Source organism: Pyrgilauda ruficollis, unplaced genomic scaffold (assembly GCF_017590135.1).
Source record: "Pyrgilauda ruficollis isolate IOZ18807 unplaced genomic scaffold, ASM1759013v1 scaffold35, whole genome shotgun sequence".
NCBI classification, from domain to species: domain Eukaryota; kingdom Metazoa; phylum Chordata; class Aves; order Passeriformes; family Passeridae; genus Pyrgilauda; species Pyrgilauda ruficollis.
The window spans coordinates 4,870,652-4,895,202 of NW_024524934.1; the positions used below are offsets into that span (position 1 = coordinate 4,870,652).

Genomic DNA, 24,551 nt, shown 5'->3' on the forward strand with positions numbered 1-24,551 from the left:
TATTGTAGTCAGGGGCTGGGGCACGCCTTCAATAGCTCGTTGAATTGAGGTATTGCGACCCATTCCCTCAGCAACCATCACATGACAGGTGCTAGAAGCAGTATTGAGCTACTGCACTAGACATCCTTCTTGTACAAAAAATAGTTTTACCCTTTGTGAACCTAATGCCAATCCATGTGATTTTTGTGACCAGACTGGTAAGGGAAAGCTTTTTCTGAAAATACCACAGGAGTTACCAACCTTATGCTGTAAGGGGGATGCAGGGCTCTAGGAACTATAAAACACATATTTTTGTCATTGAGCTCTGAAAAGTTACTGCCATTAGCTATTGGGCTTCCTGAAGGTAAATCCGCCTGCCTTTTGTAGTTAGTATTCTGCCTGAGATTATGCAAAATATTATTAAGTAGAATGTTTTGGCTTACCATGGAAAGAAGGAAAAGAGCTGCTGAAATACATCAGAAGTTGGCGATGGTGAAAATACTGCCTTGCCATCCTGAATATTATCTGATGAAGTAAGATGCTGCATAAAGTTCTCCTCAATTAAAGTAATGGGTCTCATTGTTTTCTTTTGGAGGGCTAGATAAGTGAAATCAGACATTTTCCAGAGTCACGGAATGTCTTTGCCTTTGTTTTGTCTGCCCTGTGCCAGGGAGGCACTGGACATTGCCTGCTTGGCAAAAAGTCTTGCTTTTCCTGGCATTTGATATCACTACTCATTGGTGTGACCTTGTGAAGTGACTAGAGATGCTGGAGAAACTTCAGGCAAAAATTAGTTTTGCTTCAGCCAGGTGGTGGTTTAAGTCCTTGATTACTGAGTTAGCACAAACAAAAAATGTAAAGCATAAACCAAATTACACAGAGACTTGCTATATGTCATCCTATTCAACCTCTCTCTCTACGATTTTGGCTAAGGTGTTTTATAGCTACAAAACTCTGAGAATCTGGCTCTGCACAGGTATCTTTTGCCTTTAAAATCTCCCTTTCTAAGGGAAGATCTTTCCTACAGTTAAAGAAATAAAATTTCACATCATGTTTCTGTTGATTTTTTTTTAAGCTCCCTTTTTCCTGTTTTGTTTTCAGTTATGTGGCAAGATACTGATCCTATCATATCCTTAAATCTTATTTGGGAACAAGTCTTGATGCTGAAGAGCATCCTTAAGATTCCTGTGTTTTACCTTATAATGATTCACTTATATAATGTACTAGAAGCACTTTATTGTATCATGTAGCACTTTGTCTTCTAGAGCAGTAACACTTTATTTTGATTATGTATGACATTACCATGAACTATTACTTTTACTTGGGGATCAAACCTGATGCATTAAATCTGTGACAGACTTGGGTTTGTGGGGGTATATTTCTAAATAGTCTGCAGCTACTAGTCTGTTCTACAGTTAGTAATTGTTGGGGGCTCTGACCATCACAGTGATGAATTACTGAAAATAACTGGAGAGTCTATTGTAACTACAAATTTTGGTATTCCTAAATATATATGGGCAGGAAGTGCTGATAAAAATCTAAGTAATTCTTCATGGTTTTGGGGCCTTCTTTCACTGGACTGTAAAATTGAAAATAACCAGTTGAATAATTTTATTAGAAGGCAGCATCCATTCCTTATGTGTATAACCACATCTTCTGTAGTTGGACCATGCAAAAAAAACAAACAAAAAAAAAAGGTTGGTGTTTTTTTTTTTTTGTTTGTTTGTTTTTGGGTTTTTTTTGTTTGTTTTTTTTTTTGTTTTTTTTTTTTTTCATTTGAAATTAAATTGAATTTAAAGGATGTATAAATGTAAAATTAGGGAATATTCCAGTTCTGGAACAAAACCAAGTGGTGGTCTGTGTCTGCTCAAATTTACCTATTTTTTAAATAGAATAATTCATTGAGAATAGCTCCTAGCTGTGCTTAGCTAGGGCTTGAGTGTACAAATGCTCTCTGTGTCTTATTTGGGTTCCTAAGGAGGCAATGCCCAAGTATTATTTAAGTATTGGGTTTCAGGCTGAATGTTTTCTCTCTGCTTGTTTTGCAAGCACCTAAAATTACTGTAACTGAGAGTAGGGGGAAAAGTGTAGTTTTTGCTTTTGCTAACAATATGTATGTAATCAGCACCTCCTGGTTAATGAATTAGTTGGCTGTTTCTTTCATATAGCAGTAGCAGGGAAAACTGCTGGGATAATCAGCAAGTGTTGGCAGAGGGATTCAGCAATGTATGTATCAGTTAATATTTCCTTTAAATAGTTTTCAAGTAAACTAGATCAAAATTTTGAATGGGCCCCCTACGTGTCTAAATATTTTTCAGGAGCTGAAGCGAATAAAATATTATAAACGTGAAGTATTTAATTACTTTCTTAAGCCTTAAGGAAGCACACAGAATGGTTTTATTCCCCTTTCACAGTGCAATCACAGTTTGCAGAATAAACTCCTAATTTTGAATTTAAAACGTTGAACATAATTGAAGGTTTTGCTGGGTTTTTTTGTAACCCAGAAAGCCCTCCTTATAATGTCAATATAAATAGCTTTTTCTTCTTAAATGGTGATAAAAATATGTTCTTTCTACAGATATCCTTTGCAATTGCAATGTATTAAATACCTTAGGCTCAACCATGAGTGGAGCCATCCCAAAACTCAGTGTTAAGAAGTAGATGCATCAGCAGAGAACAAATTGACCTTTGGTGATGGCTACCAAACCTGTGCCCTCGACAGTGTCATTTTCCAGCACCCAGACTTGTCTTCAAACATGGTCTCTTACCAAGTGGACTGACAAACAAGTCAAAGTGGGCATAGGGCCATTCCCTGAGAAAAAAAGAGAGGGCAGTGCATGGATGACCACCAAGTGATGGCCATTTCTTCCTCGCAGTGAGAGGAGCAGCAGCACAGAGCGGGTGTGGTTGAGGGGAGGCTCTGCCTTCAGCCTCACTCCAGTGCCTGTCTCGCCTGCCTGTGATGTTCTCCCACACAGATCTGCTTCTGACTAACTCCACACTTGAGAGTGAAGCGCTGCTGAGGAAGGGAGCCAGGCAGCTCCTAGGACAGGCTGGAATTTAGTACTGCAGGGGGAACAGCCCTCTGAAGGGAGTGTTTGCAGGGGATGTTTGACATGAGCTTCCTCTTGTTATCTGCACGTAGACACTTCTGCTGATGGTGGGGATTTGGGGGCTTTTTGAGGGTATTCTTTGGTTGTTCGGGTTGTTGGTTTTTTTTTTGGTTTTTTTTTTTTTTGTGGTTTTGTTTTGTTTTGTTCCTTTTGTTTTGGCTTATTTAACAGAACCAACAGTATCTTTATTTAAAAGAAAAATGCTGTAAGCTTAAGATAAGTTTCATCTTTGCTATAACAAAACAGTGAGCCAAACAGACAGCTTGGAATGGGTGTGTTTTTCCCAATTAGCAAGCCTCATTGCTAGCACAGTGGTTTTGTAGAGCTTATTATTTGCTGTACATGAATGTGAGGTACAGATTCCTTGCTCAGTGATGTTAGCTGCCAGCCAAGGACACCAGTGCTGGGGAGTAGGGACTTTTTCTGGGCTTGCACCCAAGCCAGGTGCCATGCAGGGAGGCTGATCTCTGTCCAAGCAGGGAGCCAGGCTTCATGAAGTGCAGAAGGCTTTGCTGACTATGGCTCTTGGGAAGATACAAGACCTCTGTTGCTTCATGTGTGAAGGTAATTTAAATAATTTCAGCCTGACCTTGGGAATCACTGTGCCAATTTCTGCTGGGTGGTAGTCACCAGGTCTCAGTGTGTTCTGGTGATTTGGTGTGACCACTTTCCTCCTCTATTGGTGAGCCAGTGAAAACTCATTATTTTCTGTTTAACAACCTTACTGTCCTTCTGTAAGAGGTTTGGTAGCAATATAGTAAATTGCAACAGTATTTTTGTCAAATGTCCAGCAAAATTAAGTTTCTGGAAGGACTCAGAATTGTAGGAAGGTGTTTTGCAAATGTCATTTTCTAGTACAATACAACAGGAGGAAACCATGGTATGTATTTTGCATTTAGAAATAAGACTAATTTAAGCTATGAATAATTGTAGAAGTTGGGATCACCAAGATAAAAAAAATGGTCTGCACAAATGACTTAAAATTTTTGCGTCTGACTGTGTTTGTACTTTTCTCATGTCTAAAGGCTGCCAAATTCTAGATGCTGTCTTTCCTGGGAACTAACCAATGCTCTCTGGCATGATTTTCACTTCCCCTTATGTCTATATTTGAAAAAGCATATGTGTAGTCCCTAAATGAATATAGTGGTTAACAAGCTATGGATGACAACCCACAAAACATATTTGCTAAAGCAAGTTTCTTACTGCTTAATGGAAAACAAATACCAGAATAACTAAACCAGGGATATTGCTATACATGCATATATTTCACGTATGAGAGAAGTTGAAGGAAAAAATCCCCTTCTGAGCTTTTCTTGGGCACACTTCTTCCCTGCTGGAGTTAAGTTACTGTAACTCTGGGGGCACAACTTGGTTCTTCAGTACAGATTTATGTTTTCCCTGGTAGGGCAGGACATGCTATATAGCAGAAACGACTAGTTACTGTCATTACATGAGTAATGTAGAAGAAGCTTCATCCTTCTTAGCTCCTAAGGAAGGAATCATCCTTTACATCCGAAGGAAATACGGCCAGCAGCATCCCCTTAAAGCAGCACTGTTAACTCATTCTGTAGTAAACAGTGTCTCTGTTGTTCCTAAAAGAAAAGAGGCCATGCAGAATTTTCAAGCCTTCAAGCCATCAAGGATTTTCAAGCCATCGTGTGCAAGCGATGGGACGTACGTGATGCTGGAGAGGCTTGGGGAAGGACTGCAGTGCGTGGGGAAAACCCCTGCTTGCAGGTAGTGAGTGCATCCTCCCCAGCTGAGGGATCACCTTGGGGGCAGGTGGGGAATGGACCATGGTTGAGACAGAGCAGATCTTTCTGCATTTTTCAACAGCAGATTGCCACAGGTGCATGGAGCCCTTGCTGCCCAACCCACTGAATTTGGAAGCTCATTCAGGTAATAACTGCTGGCTTGAACACAGCATGAAATTAGAGGTTTTGTTACAAAACACTAAAGCTTAGTAGTGTTCCTACCCTTGGATGCTCAGTCTTCAGCCAGAGCTTCCTGAAGCTTGCTTATTGTATTAGATTTTATTTCAGTTTAAAAGTAACTTAAAATGTATTTACTTGCCTTCTTTCATCTGGTAACTCACATTAGTTTCTTCCACATGCCTGCTCTGTTGAGAAGGTTAGGAACCTAAGACGTAAACCTGAGATTTCTGTAACTTTCTGCTTCCTCTATCAAATCCCTTAAGAAATTATCAAACACTGGCAAGGCTTATGATGTCATTAGAGTCTTTTATAACTGCCTAATGCTCCAAGTAGAAGAAGAAACTTGGTTATAACATGTTGTGTAACCAAGCACACTGGTCTTCAGAAACAGAATTTAAAGCCCTTTTTTTTTTCAGATTACCTTTTAGGTGCCTATATAAATACAGTAAGTTCTGGTGAAGTCAGTGAAAGTTGTTAAATGGGCAGCACTTTCTCTGATATGGACCACATCTCTTTTTTTTTTGTTTGTTTTTCTTTTTCCTTAATTTTGGTCTTCAGTTTCCAAATAGTTTGCTGATACTAGTGCACTTGGTATTTAGGAAAAAGGAGGTAACTTCCATATCAACTAATATTAGTTACCGTATTAATTTCCATATTAGTTACTAGGTTTTGGTAAAGCAGCTGTTGTAGAATATCCACCCTTCTGCCAGGGTTTAGTCCATGAAGTGTTTAAGAAAACAGCCTTGCACATGCATGCCCATCTAAGTTTTTTTTTTTTTTAGTTTACTGCTGTGGGAAACAGTAGTTTTCTGATGAACTTCATACAAACCAGGAAGAAGTGGCCTTTCTCATTTGCTGTAGGTAAACTTGCTGTAGCAGGGGGATTGGACTAGTCCCTTCCAACCCCAACCATTCTGGGATTTCAAAATGAGTTGAGGAGTGGCTGCAGGGTACTTTCCAAATGAGTGAGCGTGACATCTGTGGCCCACATGAACCTCACTCAGGGCAGCTGTTGGTGCCCTGTCAGTGATGTCAGAGCTGCCATGCCCTTGCATGAGGCTTTAGCTTCTTCAGCAAAAAAGGAGGATGAGTAGAAGTATAAAATGAACTTTCTTTTTATTTTCCTTGAAGTTCAGAGAACCTAATACAAATGCAGGGAAGAAAAATGCGCTTTTCAGATAAGCACCCTTGGTCGTGGCTACACCATGTAAGTGTCTGCCCAGTAAGGGTTCTGATAAATTTTTTGTTAAAAGAAGTTAAAGCAGTTGCATTTTTTGTGAACGCAACAGTTGTTTTGCATGAGACGTGATTCCAAAACAAGTTGCTGAAACTTAGTTATGCATGTGCTGTGGACAAGGCTGTGCTAAGGCAAGCATGTGTTAGTAATATTAGTACTGTTGTTACCGAGGTGTTCTGCTCTGCCTGGATTGTTTTCTCAGAGAGCTTCGGTTCTTAATATACTGCCAATTTCTGTGTTGTGGTAAAAGGAAAAGCCAAAGGAACGTGTATGTGTGGTGGCTGAGATCTTAACCCAGACTGTAGTCCTGTCGATTTTCACCAAAATGCCCCAATCTAGAATGTTTTTAATGGGATCTTTGACAAAGGGTAATGGCTTTAAACTGACAGAGAGTGGATTTAGATTTATATTAGCAGGAAAAAAGAACTTTGACTGAACCCAAACTTGTAGCTGTAGCTAAATCACAGTGAGGTGGGAGATGCAACTTGTTGGACAGCTGATTAGTACTTATAGTCAAATGAGCAAGATCTCTGCTTTTCTAAAGGATTGTGTAAATAAGTACAATAGGTTTTAGCCTCAAACCTCTAGTAATCTGTGCAGACAATACACAGAAGGGAGAAAAAGCTATGTACTTTATATAGAGGCAGGGTGCTGGAAAGGCTGATGTCCTCAAATAATATGCATTTTGCTGGTAGAGTATAAAGAAGTGAAAGGTAGTGTTGCAGTAGACCTTTCCCTTTCTTGTTTCTGGATCTCTTAGCAGCTAACTGCAAACCCCTGATTTTATTTTCTCTGTAGCTGATGGGAAGGATGCTGGGGTTTTTATGCAGGTCAGGTGACTTGCAGTACTCCGCATGGCTGCGTCATCTTTCATCATTCTGCCTTAGACTTGCTGTTGATGGGCAGGCTGCGCTTGACCTTCACCCAGGACTACCAGGGACCGCAAAACTGAAGTCTCTCTTGTTTCTGTATTTTGAAATAGAGGGACTGCTCCTCTCATAGGCCTCAGTGGGCACTTAGTGCTGGCAGCAGGCAGGGCAGTTTGCCTGCATGCAGAACCACAGCGCTGAACTGTGTGCCCAAGGAGTGATCTAACCTGTTTACCCTAAGACATGGTTGGCAAAGTCATTTCTGACAGCAACTGGCATCTCTCTACAGAGCATGTAGAGAATATGTATTCTCATCCTAATAAAAAGATACAATAGATATATGATGTGTATATATATATATATATGTATATATATATATAAACTTATATATGTATGAAGTCTATTAATGTGCTTTTCTTTCTGTCAGAAAGCTTTTCTCACTGTCTTGGTAAAGTCTTTCCTCTTTAAATTTGAAAATACATTCATTTCCTCTTTGCATCTTCCTTCTGAACAATTGAAGACTGTTACCTTCTCTGCCCTCAGTTTCCTTTGTTTAGATTAGATACTTAATTTTTCCTTTTTCTACTCTTCTCTGAATATCTTCCGACTTGTCCACATATCTCATGGAGAGCAGCAGTGAAACTTGACCAAAATGTTCCTGTTAACATGCAGTGATGGTGAGTACAGCAACAGGCATTCTTCACAGACCTCTCTTGCTGTCTGTTCCAGCACAATATTTGCTTTTTTGCAAGAGTGTGATATTGTTGATGCTTATCTAGCTTATTGTGTGCTGTAACCTCTAGCTCTCTTCCACAGAACTCTTGCCTATCTGGGAGAGTGCAAGTTGGGCTGTCGATGAAAGATAGAAACCTGGTTGTGAGGCTGGCCTAGGATAGTGAAATAGAAAAAGGGCTAAAAATGGCTTAGAGGAAAACTACCTGATTAAATACCAGAGTAAACATTTCACTGAAAAAAAAGGACAAAACATGGAATATTTTTTTTGACAGTTACTAAAGCAGATGCCAAAGGGATTTTGGCATAAAATGTGCTTAAGTTCAGTTTGGGTATCAAGGTTATAAAGTGTTTGAGGCTAGGAGACTGCCAAAGAAATGTTTTGCTTGTATATGCAAGACAGTGTTCTTAATAGTATTAACACTAACATTTGCCTTCTTGCTCTGGTGCCTGCTGAAGTCTGTCACTTTGCAGCCCAAGCTGCTTGTCTGTGTTACCTTTTCATCTTCCTTCTGGAAAAAATTCAGTCCAAGTGAGTTTTGTATTAGATTAATTCAGTTGGGTTTGTGTGTATGCATTTTTCTGTAACAATAGTAATTTTGTATGTTTCAAGAAGTGGTACTGTAGATTTTTTTTTTGTGATCTTTTTAAAAACCCACACGTGGAAGAGCTGTTGCCTTGCAGTGTCTGGTGTGGGAACCTATGCAGAGCAAGTCCTATGATGGTTTTGGTTATTTAGAATGTTCTACACATGCACAGTGAGTTTTTTCTTCCTGAAAAGAGGGGAAATCCTCACTCATTGAAACAATTTGTCTTTCAGATTGGACAAAAAAACCATGGGTTTTTGTAGTGGGCTAAAATCCTGCAAAATTTCAGCACTGTATTTTTTCCAGTAATCCCAAGATTGTTTGTTCAGCTGCTTTTATTCAGTGTAGCACTTAATGAGAGTATTTTTTTAAAAAGAGAGGCGGTTAGAGCATGGAATTGTTTTTTTATTTTATAAGTTCTTTGACATATACATGTTCTTTCATACCCCTTTCCACATTCACATTGTGTGTGTGTAAAGGAGTGTGTGAGAGGCACTCCCAGGAGGGATGTCAGCAATTTGTGCTCCTGAGTCAGCAGAAGTTGCTGGAAAAAGGACAGAAGTGTAGTAACTGCTGCGGCGAATGCCGCGCTTCGCCTTGTGTTGCCTGATCTCGATTATGGGTCTTAAGCCCCTACTGACAGCCACAATCCCCTTGTTTATGAATCTGTTTCTAAATGCTTTCTTTCAGAGAGTCACACAGCTATGACTGCACCCTGCTTCATTTCGACATTTCCTCGTTAGCCTGAAGGGAACTCTCTAAAACCTGCTACCCCACGCTGCTTCCATCCTCAGCAGGAAAGGGGATGGTTTCACAGTCCTGTGCAAGGGCCAGACGCTGGGGTGGATTTGGGAGCCAGGAGGGAAGGGCTGCATGGTGGCTGCAAAACCATGCATGTCGTCAAATATCAGCTATTTTCCTTATTATTTCTGATCCATCTGTTACTATCTTGGCCAACAACTGGGTTGAAACCATATGGGACTCTGAGAACTTTATATCACTTTGGGTCTTTCACCTTGGGCTACTTCAAACCAGAATGGCAAAAATTTAATTAAAATATATTGTTCAATTTAGTGCATCTTCCACCCATAATGTGGTCTAGGTGAGGGGGTTGGGATTGCTTTTTTGTTTTGTTTTGTGTTTTTAAGTAGCTAACCACCTGAATCCACAAAGTTGTGCACTTAATAATCCTACTTTGCTTCTGTCCTTGAGCATGTGCACTACTACAAAAGGGACAATCTGTAGAATTGACCTGTGCTTCATCTTTTGAGGCCTGCACATTGGTAACTACATTATTTGCTGTTTAGCATGTTCTGTGATCAGTGCTAAAATTTGAGTTGCACAGTTTGCAGATATGCTGAGTAACTACTGTTTCCATGTTATTTTGTTCTAAATAATTCAAAAAGATGCTTATACAAAGCTGTGGGTGCTCTCCTGCATAATTAATACTACAACAAAACCATGGCAGCATTAAAGTGAATAGTCAAAAAGGAGCCCTGCCTGTCTGCTACCTACAGAGAAAATTCTGTCCTACCTTTTTATTGCTCTGGAAAGGTCTCCACACCACCAGCTTAAAATAGATAGCTTTTGCTAAAGTCCCTCAGTTGAAATTTAAGGAAGGGTGAAAAGAACAGGAGCAAAGAGCTGACATGCCCCTGGAGAGCTCAAAGGAAGGAGAAGTGGATGCAAAGTGAAATCAAATCTCTGCTCTCAGGAAGGCGGGATCTGTGTCCATCAGTTTTCATAAAGGTACAGTAGGGTTTCAGCCATGTGTGGAGCTGGGTGCAATAAGGCAAGTCTTGGCATTACCCTGGTGAGTAAGCCACCAACTTTTCCTGAATATTTTTGTAGAAGAACCCAACATGAGCTCTCAAGTGTGGCTGAATTGTGATTTTTTTTTTTGATTGGTACACAAAATACTTTTGATGCTGAAAGTTAAGTTGAAAGTTAACAATGATTCCTTTGTAGCAATCCCTTTTGAAGTAGACAGTCCTATAGCTAAAAGAAAACACTACACAGAGGGATAAATTCTGCTTTCAAGTCTATATTTTATATTAAACTATTCAATTGAATATGTAAGTATCTCTGTCCTTGCTTGATTTCTTTTTCTTCAAATAACCAGCAGCCTTTGGCATTTCAGACCCTTCTTACAGTAATTTTCAGTAATTTCTTCCTGAGTGCTGATACTTGGTTCTGTCTTAGCTATTTGATACTTAACTTTCTCAGAAAGCTTTTACATCTGTATTCACTGGTCAGAAACTGTTTGGCTGTTTTTTTGAAGTTTCCATCTTAATTCCTATCACAACATTTCCTAAACTATGTCACTTTTTTTATAAAAAAACACTGATGTTCTCAGCTGTGGCTGTACTGCTATATCCAGCAGGTTCATGGCAGGGTGTGACCTGATGAGAAGGCCTTTCCTGGGCTGTCTGAGAACACTAGTAATGATGCTGGTTGCCTCTCGTGAACCAAGGTGAGCACCAAGCACATGGGAAACACCCAGGCCGTGCAAACGCGGCCGCCTTGGGCCCGTCACAGGCTGCATTGCCTCATGTCATGCCGAGCTGTTGTTGGTTATTAAAGGCATCCATGCTCTCATGTTGGCAGCCTACCAGACCTATGCTCTTCCAACTGAGCCTCAAGGCTTATTGTATCAGAGCTCAAGAGAGACGTGCCTGCCCTAGCTGTGTGCTGATAGTGTCAGTCACATGGGTGATGTGGGGTAACTGGCCACTCTTGATCACGTATTTTGTGCCTGATTTAAGGGCCCCAGTAGATCCTAGCTCAGGGGAGCACTGCTTGTAGCTGCTACTGGGCAATGGGGTTGAAACCTCAGCCTGATGTCAGTCAGAAGAGGTACTGTATGCTGGGTCCCCACAGTTGGACCCATGACGGTGATGCACCAAGAACTTGTAATGAATCCTGGAGTCATTCCATCGCTGCTTAACATCCCATTTCCTATACCTTAGTGCTCAGAGGGACCCCAGTCACTACCTCAAGTGCCTCCTTCCTTCTTCAGCTTCATTCTCCACCTCTGCGTGGTCTGGGCAGGCAGAACATTTGTTGCAGGAAAGAACTGTGATTTGGACCACCACACTGAAATCCATCCTGGAGAACCAGAATTAGCATGGAGTGAGAGACATTCTGTCATGATCTTCCATGAAGTAACTGCAAAGTTGTGTTATAAAGAACGTGGGGTTCTGATCATCATTGCAGAAAATGCTGTGTGACAGACAGCCTTGCTTAGAGGTCTGTATCTTAGGGATTGTGTTGAGTCATACAGTTGATAATCCAAATGTAAATAATAGTTGATGTGTATTAAAATTTGAATTTCATTAGGTGGAGGGTTTTAGACTTGAACGAATGATATTTTTTTTAATGTAATGCTGTAACATGCTTACTAGCTTTGACAAAGAGTGTTTCCCCTGATACAGAAATAGCAAATAATAATAAGCAGGCAGACAAGGTTATGCAGCGAGTGGGTATTTTAATCATCTTTGTTTTGGAGAAGACAGGCCAGAGTGAGGTACCTCTTAGAAACAATCTACTTCACTGATACTTTGCTTCAACAGATTGACACCATCTCAGGAAAGAAAATAACTGTTTGCTATTCCTGTCATAGACTTCTTTCAATCACTGCGACAGATGTTCTAAGCATGTTGTTCCTCTATTTGGTTTCTTTAGCAGTAAAAATACTGTGGTCTAAATATAGTTTAAATTCGTTGAGGTACCTCGTTTAAATATGATTCAAAATTGTGTTATACCTGGTTTAAATCAGAGTGTAATAGGACAAAACCATTGCAAAGTCTAGTTAAGATAATTACAAGCCCAGGTAGGAGTTCTTATTCAATCACATTTAAAGTGAAATGCTATCTTTTTCTAATATATCCAATTTAGGGATAAACCTGGATAACATAGTGAACTTCCCTCCCCCTGCTCATTATTTGGAATTACCTTAGACAAAAAATGGGAAAAATACTTAGTTAAATAGTTCTCTTTTCCTGTATCTGCAGCATTGTCTTTTGTGGCAGCTGAACGTTCTACATCAGGAATACACAGATTCTGTTATCCTTTTTTTTCAATGAAATGGAGTTTCGTGCTCAGGAGCAATTGAGGTGGCTGAGATTAGAGAGACAACCAGTACACATGCACAAGGTACCCATTACTCCTTTGGGGACTTCAGAAGCTGAGAAGGCTACAGTCCTTACCACCCCCCCACCCTTTCCTCTGCCAGTGAGTTCCAGTTCAAAGCTCGTCTCTGTCATCTTTCCTGCTCACTTGCTTCTGGGAGAGCTAACAGGAAGATGCAGGTTGAGTTCTGCTGAACCTGTTGGTGGTAAATAGCTCCTCCTTTTCATTTTCCCACTCATTTTGTACCTAGATGATTGGCTGCTGCTCATGTGGCCCACTTTTTGAGACCACTGGGTTGGGCACAGCTTCCTGCCTGGAACTGAGTAACGGGGTGTGACAATAACTGCATTGGTGTGCATCCCTTCCAAGTGCGATTCCAGTCAGTGATGTTGATCTGGGGAATGCTCTTGTTTGGATACTGGCTGGCTGGATCTTTCTGCTCTCTCTTTCTGACACGTATACAGATGAAGTTGCTAAATTGCGGTGTCTGGGACAAGGTGCTCTTTTGTTTCAAAAAATGATGCGTAAAGCAACAAAGTTCAAGGTTTATTTCATCACTTGGACTTTTACTCCAGTGATAGAGACTGGGAGTTCAGCTTTAGAAAATTGAGATCCTCAGTTTGTAATCTGTTCTTTTTTTCATTGCTAGTTAATGTTATTTAGTAGACTGTTAAAATAATCCTCCAAGAAGGAAGTAAATGTAGGGAGTTACAGGTGCAATGAGCTCCAGTACCTAATGACACTGACTGTTGGCGTCCTTTATTTTGTGCTTGGTTTTGGGGGAGGAAAGAGAAGCTTAGGTGGTAATCACATGCTGCCAGGTCATTGCAGGGAATCTGGTGCCAGCAGTAACACTCTGATCAAGGTCCTGCTTCTGTGGGAAAACTCACAGGTGGTTAACTCGAACATCCAATTTTGAGCCTTTACAGAGGAGAGTGGTTCATGTATGCTTTTTCTTGAAGCCATTTGGGCTCCACTATGATCTCACATAAGGAGACATTTTCTTCTAGATTTGGCTTACAAATTTGGAATTGGGGTCATTCATATTGATATCTGGTTTCAAGCTTCTTTGTGCAGCAGTGAAGGTTGTAGTTGTTTACTTACTAATTTCATCATCGTACTTGTGTTGATTTAGTGCTCATAGGTATTTAAGCTGTTAGAACAGTGAGAAAGACTTTAACATCTAATTTTTCCCCTTTTCGCCCTTATAATTAAACAACATTCATCCAAGGAGTCACTCTGTAAAGTTCATGGTTAATTTCACTATTGGTGGACAGCTGACTGCACTTTTGGGGCTTTTTTGCAGCATGATCATGGCCTTCTCTTAATGTTTCTATGACAATTTTATATTCAGTTGGGTTTAGAATGAAAGAACAAAATGATTCTTCAGCATTCAAACCAGCTGCCTAGGGAGGCGGTTGAATCACCATCCCTGGAGGTATTTAAAAGGTGTATATACAAGGCACTTAGGGACATAGTTCATGGTGGACTTGTCAGCACCATGTTAGTGGTTGGACTCGATGATCTTAGAGGTATTTCTAACCTAAATGACAAAATGGTTCTAAGATCCAACCTACTAGTTCCTGAGTTTGCTCTCCTGTTTGAGGGGCTGAGTGAGGCACATCAGGGAAGTTGTGGTATCCGGGTTTCAAACTTCGGCTCTTTTGACCACCTTCCATGCCAAGTATAGGAGCAGGGTGAGACCTTTCGATCTTGAAAGGTAGATTGGTTATTTAGGGACAGACGTTTGAGATTATTCTTCATTTCTTTGTCCTTATTTGTTTATAATAACAAGCCGTCCAGGAAGAAGATACTGCCTTTAGTTCAGGATTTAGCAGGGCAAATTACTTCAGGTGAGAAGAAGTTTCTTGGAGGTGAATGTAGCAGAAGTGTTCCTGCCTGCCTGTAGCATTTGGATTATACCTAATAAGGATGGGAAACACCCTGACCTTAAGGTAACCTTCTGCCCTCCTACTTTGCCATCTGTCTCAAGACCTGCAAAAGATTTCACTGCTTCTCATATGCTCTTCTACCAAGGTTGTCTTCCAGAAAGGGAAAAAGAAGAGTTACATAACAGTGTTTTCCTCCAAAACTGTGGAATTCAACCAAGACCCTGATTTTAGCTCCAGTAGAAGTCTAAAACTGGCACAAATTGTTTTCCAAGGTCCCTTTTTCTGTGTGTATAAAGAAAGTAAATGAACCAATAGTAGTATGTGGGGTAGAACATTCCAAAATAGCAGCAAAGGAGAATGGTTCTTGGGAAGAGACACAACCACCAATTCACTAGTTAGTGAGCATTCCTTCTCCATCAGGGGATACAATTTCTTTGTCAGAAATGACCTGTGGAGAACTTGGAGGAGAGGAAATGTGCTGGGATACAGAAATGGAACCCATTTCAGATATGATACCCTCGTGTTGAACATTAATGAACTGCAGCAGTTGCATGTAAGGTTTGTGGCTTGTTGCATATGCTTAGCTTGTCAAAAGTTTCTCAGGGCATTAAGGGCAGGCAGTGTCATTTGTGCAACAGGCAGAGTTCTCTGCCTGTGGATGTTACACTGACCTTACTTGAACTAATAAATAGCTGTCCTATTCATGACCTTTAATAGCTGAAATGTGTACATCATCTACAGCCTTTTTCAGGTTTCCTTCAAAGGGGGTCACTGGATAAAGCGTATGTATGTATGTATGCAGTGCTCTCTGTGATCTTTTCTGGCTTGTAACAGCACATCAAGAGAATTCCAGAGTTTAGGAGTAGCAGAGCAATCACTTTTCCATGTGCTCTTTCTTCCTCATGAAAGGTATTCATTCCTAGGGATGCATGGTGTTCTGCAGCCAGCTGATCTTAAAGAAAAAAAAAACATGACAGAACGTAATATTGGGCTTTAACCTCTTAATGTAAAATAAGAATTACCTTCTGTTTGCATTCTCTGGTTTAATTTGAAAGAAGACAGAGACAATATTAAAATATAATGAGGGCAATTAATTTTGTGGTTCACAGTGGCTCAAATTTAGAAGGGAAAAAAAAACCCACCTTAATCAGCACAGTACTTAAGGGCTCCCTATAAGAAGGTTGTGCTTAACCTTCAGCAAACGCTTATGGGCTGCCCTGAATAGTAATGGGTTTAAACACGTGCTTAAGTGTTTTCCTGAAGGAAGACCTAAGCATCTTCTCAAGTGTTAGATTACGGCTTCATTTACCTTATTCATAAATCCCAGCATCAGAGGCAAACTTTTCTTTCATCTCTTGGCAGATACCTGGGTGTATAGATTTTTCCACCTCCGTTTGCCCTGCTTTCTGTGGCTCTCTTGCTGCAATCTGATCAGCCCAGGCTGACCTTCAGGGGTGCTCCACATGTCTCGGGAGCCTGCCCGCATGGCTCCGATTGCACGATCAAAGTCCGTACCTTGCCTTTCATCTGCCGGCTCTCTGCCCTTCCCAGGGTTATTCATTTGAAGAACTCAAAGGCGCAACCCCTTTCTGCTGCGCCTGTTCCCCGGGAAGCAGGAATGGGAATTGGTGGGCAGTCCAACGCCTTGGCTGTGGTCAGTTTTCCATGGTGGGAGATGGGATTGGAGCGGGTTAAATCTGTACCAGCTGGTTCTTGGTTGGCTGTCGGAAATGCAAGGAAAAAAAAACAAGAAAAGAAGAAACAAGCAGGAGAGGGAAAAAACCCACACCAACCCTACAAAAAATATGAGGAGAGGGGAAAGAAGAAAAAAAAAAAAAAAAAAAAAAAGAAAAGGGTGGGGGGGAAGGAGGAAACAAGAAAGAAGAAAGAGGGGAAAACAAAATAAAGAAGGCGGAAAATGGGAAGAAAAAAAGGGGGAAAGAAAGTGTAAACAGAGCTGTAAAGGGATAAAAAAATAAGAACAAGGAAAAAAAGAAAATTAAAATGGGGGAAGTAAAACAAAAAATGAAATAAAAAAACCGGCAAGGCGGGAAACGAAGGAGAAAAGGGGAGAATGAAGAAAGTATCACGGGGGCAAGGGAGAAGAAAGAAGAGAGAAAAAAGAAGAGAAAGAAAAAATAAATAAGGGGCGGGGGGAAGGGTAAGGAGAAGAAAAGGGGCAGGGAAACCCCCCGGCGAGCGCGCCGCCCCCCGGCGCCGGCAGGACCCGCGGGCCGGGCTGGCCGGGCCGCCCCGAGGCCTTGCCTTGCGCGGGGCCCGGCCTTGCGCCTCTTGCGTAAGCGGCGGCCCCGCTCCCTGCCGGTGGTGCCGTTGCCATGGCGAGATAGCGGGGGAGGATTCCTGGGATCCGTAAGCCGGGGGAGAGGGACAGATTACGTCTTAACCCGTCACTCCGCGGCGCCTAACGTGATGTGGCAGGGTCGCCCAGGTGTCCCGGGGGGGTGACCCGGCGGGCAGCTCCGGGCTGTTGCAGGCATCGTTTTAAATAAAATAAAGCTGGGAGGGAGGGAGCGGGGGTGGCTCTCGGGGTAAGAGGATTAGATGCGTTCGCATGGGGGCCAGGATGAGAAAAATACTGCAGGGCTTGAAGGGAGGTGGGTTTGAGGAATTGGCCTCGATGGAAACGGCAGGCATCCCTCTTTATGAACATTCCTAGTGCCTGCTGAGAACTGCCTGGCAGGTGCTGGAAAGAGATTCTTTTAATCTTCATCTGCATATTTTATTATCGCATTTAGTTGTCAGCGTTTTAATCATAAGATGTGCACATAAACACACCCTGAGAATCTTTAAGCAGCGAGTCCAAGTACCAGCCCTATGCTGATACCGAGCCTAGATCAAATCATTGACAGATGTCTTTTACATGAATGGAAGAAATGACGGGAGAAGGCATCAGTGTCTGCTTGGGTAAGTTTCCTTTCTGTTATCTTTAATCATTATTAGTATTTTACACCGTCTCTTCCTCAGTGTCGGAGTGGGAGCAGTCAACTCCGGTGGGGTCTTCTTGTGCTGTTAATCTTCTCACTACTCTTTGCCTGCTAGAATTCCTAGAAGCAGGTGAGGATTTATTGAACCCTTTTGCCGTGGTCTCTTCTTTGTCACTGCAAGGATGTCATTAGAGCAGGCAAAAACTTTATAAATTCCCATGTTCAATTTTAAATTTGGAAAAGATGATGTCTGGTCTAGAATTAAGTATGAAAATACTGGTCTCCAAATTTACTGTGTTGTAAACATGTTTCTTAAGAGAGCAGCCCCTACCTGTGTTAATAATAATATTCATTGCCAGAAAACAGATGTGTGTGGGAAAAAGTCTTAAGTGAATTTAACATTCTTAAACAGTTTTCCAGCAGTCGGGTAAGAAATGTAAGAGAGAATACTACTGGGAAATGAGCTTGCGTTACACCCACAGAGCATATACTGTACATTAGTTATAACCCTGTTGTTTTTGTTGCCTGCAATTAATTGAGTAATTTCTTCCATGACTGAAACTGCAGGTTAAACATGTTTGCTTTGAAAGCCAGTCTTCTGAATTGAGACGGCTTTTGCACTTACCATATATTAACAAGCTCTTGCAAAGTACATTTTGTGCGCTGTGCTTCTGAATTCCTGAAAGGTGTCAGTGGGGGTTAATTCACTGTTACATAAACAGCCAATAACAGCTTCCGACTGTACTGGAATTGCTCTAAAATAGTTATTAACTTCAAGGCCATTATGGAGGAAAAGGCATTTCACTTTTGCAGGTATTATTTCTGTGAAAAAACCAGAAATGGACTACAAGAACTCTGAACCCTTGAAGTGAGGACACTGCTGTATAAATAGGCAGAGCTGTAGTGTAGCTTTACCAATGGGTTTTACAACTCCTAACAAGGCCTCTACCTCCCAGTTATACTTTGAAATCAACAAAATCTCAACCAAACCAGTTTTCCAGAAGCTGAGCATTGGTTGTATGAAGACATTTGAGTAGAGCATCATTGCTTTAGTTAGCAAAGCCTTGCTGCTACCTGTGTGCATGCATGCTGATGTTCTTAAAAAAGCAGAAGTCAGAGCTGGCATCACAAAAAGACAAATCTTAGAGCTGTACTGAACTGTGGGAACATGGGCAGCACGGAGAGCCAGACACTGGAGTTTATTGCAGCAGGGTTATGCAGCAGTTCAGCTCACTCCAGGTGGTGCAGGAGGGAGCTGAGAATCAGTTTCTGAGCTCCCTGCCTGGGAAGCAGGGGTGCCTGGAGAGTGGAAGATACGCCTGCAGGCATTTCTGGTGCCTTCTGGTTTTGAATCTTCCCATGGGGAATTTGCTAGATAGTTTTGTTGCTGGAGTGTTTATTTAGCAAATCAGGCCTGGTACCTGTTGAAGTAGCCTGCAAAATTGGCTCTGTGCTCTCTGGGCATGAGCAGTTTTTGTTTGCTCAGAGAACTGAAAGTGTTTGGATATGAGAACTTTGCTTGCATTTAGACATCTTCGGTTGCCCCCAAACTAGCTTATACCCTGACTTTCCAGGAACTGGAAATACTGCTTCTGCTGCATTTCTAGAAGTAAAAGAGTACATGAAGGGGTCTTATGCGTAATTCAGCTGTTTTTTGCATATGACTGCTCATACTGACTGCTATTTTCTAAGAGATAAAGTAACTTTATTTTGGTTCTTTCAGCTATAGGATTTGACTCTTTATTTTAAATGCAATGTTGTTCTGCATCACCAGCAAGTTATTTATTTAGGTGTCTGAGGGAAACACATGACTTGGCATTAGCCTTTCTTTTCCTTCCATCTCCCCTGACCCCAAAGTAGTGCAGCCTGAAATTTGATAAGTTAATCGCAGTTACCTTGGCAAAATTATAAACAAATTAAGATGGATGAAGCCTGGCCATAAAATTATTTTGGATAGGCTGGGAAAATGCAGCTGAGAGCATTAATTGCTGCTACTTTCACTGCTACCTTTGGCAGTGTAGAGTTTCAGTAAGTAATTCCTCCTTGAAGGAAGGGAAACATGCCATGTCATCTGTTTCACTTCTGAAGCCTTTCTGAAATTCCCTGGACTTGTGTTAATTGATGTTGTGTAGGTAAGTCTTTCAGATATTCTCGCTTCCCTGATATGGAACTAGTCTATCTCTGTATCTTTATTTTGGTATATGTATGCTTGTCACAGGGAATTACATGTTTTTGCACTGTTTAAAAATGGCAGACCCTTACTACAGTCAATATAGTTTTAATGGAATTAATGGCATTTTAAATTAAGAAGAATTTTTGCTCGTTTGTCTGTTATGGACCGTAATTTGATTACAACCCCAGCAGTGCTGATGGCCTTGGAGATGATAGATGACAGGACACAGCACATACTGGAGGATCAGCTGTTACTGTTGCTTCATCCAGGCCTGCTTATGTTGTGAAAAGACATTTAGGAGGTGCCTAGAGCTCAACCATGGAATTTATTTAGTGGGAGATTTCAGAAGAACACCAGGCATAAATCTTCCCATATTTGCAAGTTTTTTTGTGATATTAAATCTGATGGTGCACATTTTTCTAGTATATTTTACCAAAAGTGATCCTAAACATTCACAAGTTGTCTTTCATCCAGGAGGTGGGTAGTACAGTGAGAGTGAGAAGCAGGGATAAGGCTTTTGAATCTTAATGAAGATAGCTCAGCCAGAGGGGATGTGTCAGGTGGGAGGCAGAGCTGTCTTTAAAGAACCACATGGATTTCTTTTGGTGTGGTCTAAGTGTCCATTTGAGACCCTCTACAGGTTTACCATACTGTTCGGTCTTTACTTGTTTGGGTTTTATATATTATAAAGTATATGGTTGTTAACCACTTCATACTGAACACAATATTCATTCTGGTTGAACATCCGTGCCTTATTATATGTCTTTATCATCATTGCAAGATAAATATCAGGGCTTTATGACTTAATAATAAGTTTTATCTTTAAAGATCATTTTCTAACAGATTGAAATGGGTTGTTACCTCACCTAGGAGTTATGAGTGTGATTATTGGGAACACCTGAGAGTTGAGTTAACTGAATGCTGTTTGGATTGGCAGGAGATTACCAGTTTCTATGGGAAAATGAATTAGTTAAAACCCATCACAAAGGCCTTTTGAAAATTCTCAACTGTAGTATGAAGACTGTTGATTTTGAAATTAATTACTGCAAGTTGGAAGAAGAGGGTACTTTCTAAATACCCCAGTTTTGCATTGTCTGTACAATAATTGGTTTACACTGTATTTAGGAGATGCATACAAAATAGTTGTGTTTTTGCAGAAGGGTTTTAGCAGTAGCTTTGTGTGGGCCCACTCTGAGAACATCTGATAAGGTCTGATTTTCAGCAAGCTCCCTGCTGAAAACCAGGCTGGTTTAAGAGAGCTGTGGTTCAGCACTTTGATTCATTAGCTGTTTTGGAAGTCTCTGGTCTCACTAGTTAGTATTACCTGTCAGAATGTGTAAGGACAGGAGGAGTTTGTGGCCACTCTTGGATAATACCTCATGAGACACATGAGGTATTAATAATAATAATACCTCATGAGACACAGGCACAGATTGCCTGGAGAAGCTGTGGATGCCCCATCTCTCGAAGTGTTCAAGGCCAGGTTGGATGAGGCTTTGAGCAACCTCCTCCAGTGAAGGTGTCCCTGCCTATTGCAAGGGCTTGGGAACTAAATGATCTTTAAGGTCCCTTCCAACCCAAAACATTCCACGATTCTATAAAATAGCGAAAAAAAGCTGCCTTTAAATTTTTGTGTATCATTGGAAAATGAGAAGATAGGCTCAGGAGGGCAGGCAAGGGGTTAACTCTAGAGTATCTCTATGTAAGTAGTTGGCAATAAAGTATCCAAATATCTCTGTAAGTCTTCATGTGTGCAGCCACTATGTTCCTTAGGAATAAAATTACCTTTTCAATAAATTCTTGGAGCGTGGAAATCTTGTTTTATGGACTAAAACTATAAAGTACACAGGAAGGTTGTGTTGGACATTGGTACCAAACTCACATATCCCATGACAAGTTCCTAAACCCAGAGACCAGACTTCCTCTCACTAAGAAATTCCCTCACCTCTCCATCATCATCCCACACATTCTCTGCTGCCTTCCCATCACTGAGCTATGTGGTCAGAAACAAGAGTCCCCTTCCCTTTTCCCTTTTGCCTCAAAAGAGGGAATTTTGAGCTTCTGGTAGGTGACTTGCTGCCTGCTGTTTTTATTGCTCCATGCCTGGACGTTTTCCAAGGCAGTCAGTCCCGACTTTCATCTACACCCTGGGGATTCCACAGGTGCGATGGAGAAGTGAACCTTTGTGTGAGATTTGGCTGGTTTGCAGTCTCTTGCCACAGGGGAATGGTAGTAATAACAAGGGAGTTCCCACAGATAGGTGGATGTTGTGGGGTTGTGCCAGGAAGTTTTGGTTTCCTAATAAAATTGAAAGACCAATTTCTGCTTCTCTTAAAATCCTTGGGAACTTTATAGTCAGCCTGAGCACTCTCTGCATTTTGGTGAAGAGTCAAATGCTCACCTGAGACTGGAGTATGGGGTTGGGGGAGGCGTTTCAGCTTCATTTAATTCTAATTTATTCTGTGTGAGATAGTCACCTGTGTGTGCCTGCAAGGGACGGGTGGATGTATGGCAGAGAAAAAGGCCTGCATTTTGACACCCATAAATGTTGCTTTACAGTGGCTACAATGTTATTACTGCAAAAAGCAAAACATATCCCTATTGAAATTGCTTAAAACAGGTGTATTTTCAGAAGGAGTTCCCTGAACAGTAGTAAATTTGGTCACAGATTGGAATAAGCAGTAGATGTTAAATCCACTCCTAGTAAGTGTGTGCCATGCCATTAATTGTCAGATGACCTTCAGAATAGATTTGTGCTGTTCTCAAACATCTACAAATAAAGCTCATTGAAATTAGATTCATAGGACAGCGTTGACATTATTTTTAGAAGAGTGACTTTGTTTTCCTTTATAACTTGTATTTAATGGGAGAAAACCAACAAAAACAATGTTTGAAAACTCAAAACTTTTCATATTTCTATAGTTTTTCAGTTTTTCTGAAATTTTCTGCATTAAATGAGGGATTCATTATTATAAATTTTACAGACTTTTTACTGAATTTGACTTTTCAAAGTCTGAATGGCTTCTAGTTTAAATTATTAAAAGACTTGAAAGAAAGCTTTGGACAAATGTTTTTTGGGGTTTTTTGTTGTGTTTTTTTTTTTTTTAGGAAAGATGGAACTGTTAATTCCAGAAAATACTCAGCAAGTGTAAAACGCTGAAGCTCATCCTTTCCACAAATACCTTAGATTTTGGTAGTGAATTTTTGTGTCAGGTTTTTGTTTTGTCAGATTCCGTCTGGCAGCATAATTTTATCATCTCCATGGGAGCTTAAAGTTTTAGGGAAAGATAGGTGTTAGCCACCATATACTATAGCCAAACGATATGTCCTTTGGTGATATTAGAACAGGAGAAATGGCCAGTACGTCATTAAAGAAAATTGAATTTAGGATTTCAAAATGCTGGAATATCTTAGTAAGAGTCCCAGTATTGACTCTGGATTTAGGAGGTCTCTGTGTGCCTTAACAGTGTATTTCCCAACAATGATGTGTTTCAATTTATTTTGTTCTGATTTTATGGATATACATTACTTGTTTTGGGGATAAATGTGAGGATAATGTGCCATATAATGCATTTTAGTCTCCAGTTGGCGTTTATTGTCAACCTGTTTTCTTAAAACCTAGTTTTTATAGGGGGAATTTCAGATGAGAGTGTATGGATTGATATGTTTGATCTGCTTCTTGTTACACAGGATTTGCAGTATAATACTTAAAGCCCCTTTGATAATACAGCACAGAGTTTCTTGTTGTCTTGGAATACCTGTACAAGGTATTCCCAAAATGTGTTTGCTAGTGTGGTTTAGGGCAGCCTTCAGGTTTTTCTTGGCATTATGCCTTGAGGAAGCTTTATTGTTGCATTGTTTGTTTTAAAATTTTACTTCTTAAATATTAATTATATGTGATATAAAGCAAAAATTTGTAAATTAACATAGCCAACAATCTCAAATCAGAGCTAGAAATGAAATATTCCAAATAAAATTTTGGTTTGCTCTAAGTCTTGTTGATTTGTATGAGACAGAAGGTATCATTTCCTGCTGTGTATCTTCAGCAATCAGCAGTGAAACAGCAGACTGATTGGTTATTTACTTTTTATTTTCTCTCCCATAGATCTTATGTCAACAGCACTCAAGCAGAGTGTAGCATGGTTATTTTTACTGTGTCTTTATTGGCTGCATAGATTACAACATGAGCAGTTTTATGGAGGTTGCCTTTTTGCATCCTGATAACTTCATATTTGTCCTTGTCTCTATTAAAACATTTAATTTCTGTCAGACAACTTAACCTTTTTCTTCTACTTCAAATAATGGCAAGGACAAATAATTGTCAACATCCTTTCAACTTGATGCATTCATGGCTCCGTCAGTATATTGGGGGTCTGGCAGAAAGTTTCAGACCCTCCTGTAGCCAAGGTGGTGGTCAGATCTGGGAATGCTCATTTCTGCTTCCATCTGTGCAGCAGTTCTGGTGGTGATGTGCAGCTGCCCAGGCATCACCACCAGCCCTGAGAGCCACCTGGGGAGCTTGCCTTACTGATGTACTCTCCCAGAGCCCCGGGTCACTGTGGGAGCATGGCAAGGAGCAGGCTGCAGGTTGAGTATGTTTCACATCTTCCTTTCTCCTAATGTGTTGTTCCAGACCTCTGAGCTGTCATCAGGTATAACATAGCAATGAAGCAAACCAATTCTACAGTACCTCCAAGCCCAGTATAGTTTTGGAGTTCCACCATTTTGCTTTAGATAAAATGATCAAAAATAGTATCTGGGGAGAGAATGAACATCACCCAAACAGACACAGTGATTTTGTCAGGATGTATAGCGTTGAGCAGAGATAGAGGTTTTGGCAATCTGCAATGCTTGTGAAATAGAAACAGTATTTTTTAAGAGTGTGGATAAGTTAAACCTTTTGGGAGAAAGGGACTAAGTATTTTTTCCCCTTTTATATGTGCTGGGCACACTGCTCAG

The 24,551-nt window shown here is 40.7% G+C and overlaps 1 protein-coding gene across 5 annotated transcripts in view; it reads left to right on the plus strand.

Moving 5' to 3' along the window:
• The window catches only part of HIVEP1 (HIVEP zinc finger 1), a 119,867-nt gene that overhangs the window by 23,369 nt on the left and 71,947 nt on the right, over positions 1–24,551 (plus strand). Inside the window, exons 1-2 of one of the 5 annotated variants that reach the window (XM_041475362.1) lie at positions 15,644–16,128; positions 17,231–17,399. The exons of 3 other annotated variants lie outside the window; for them this stretch is intronic. In XM_041475362.1, the coding sequence (XP_041331296.1) occupies positions 17,360–17,399 (40 nt within the window). In that variant the 5' untranslated portion in view covers positions 15,644–16,128; positions 17,231–17,359. Of the gene's footprint in view, positions 1–15,643; positions 16,129–17,082; positions 17,400–24,551 lie in introns of those variants that run through there. One more of the 5 variants, XM_041475361.1, reaches the window with a different exon arrangement.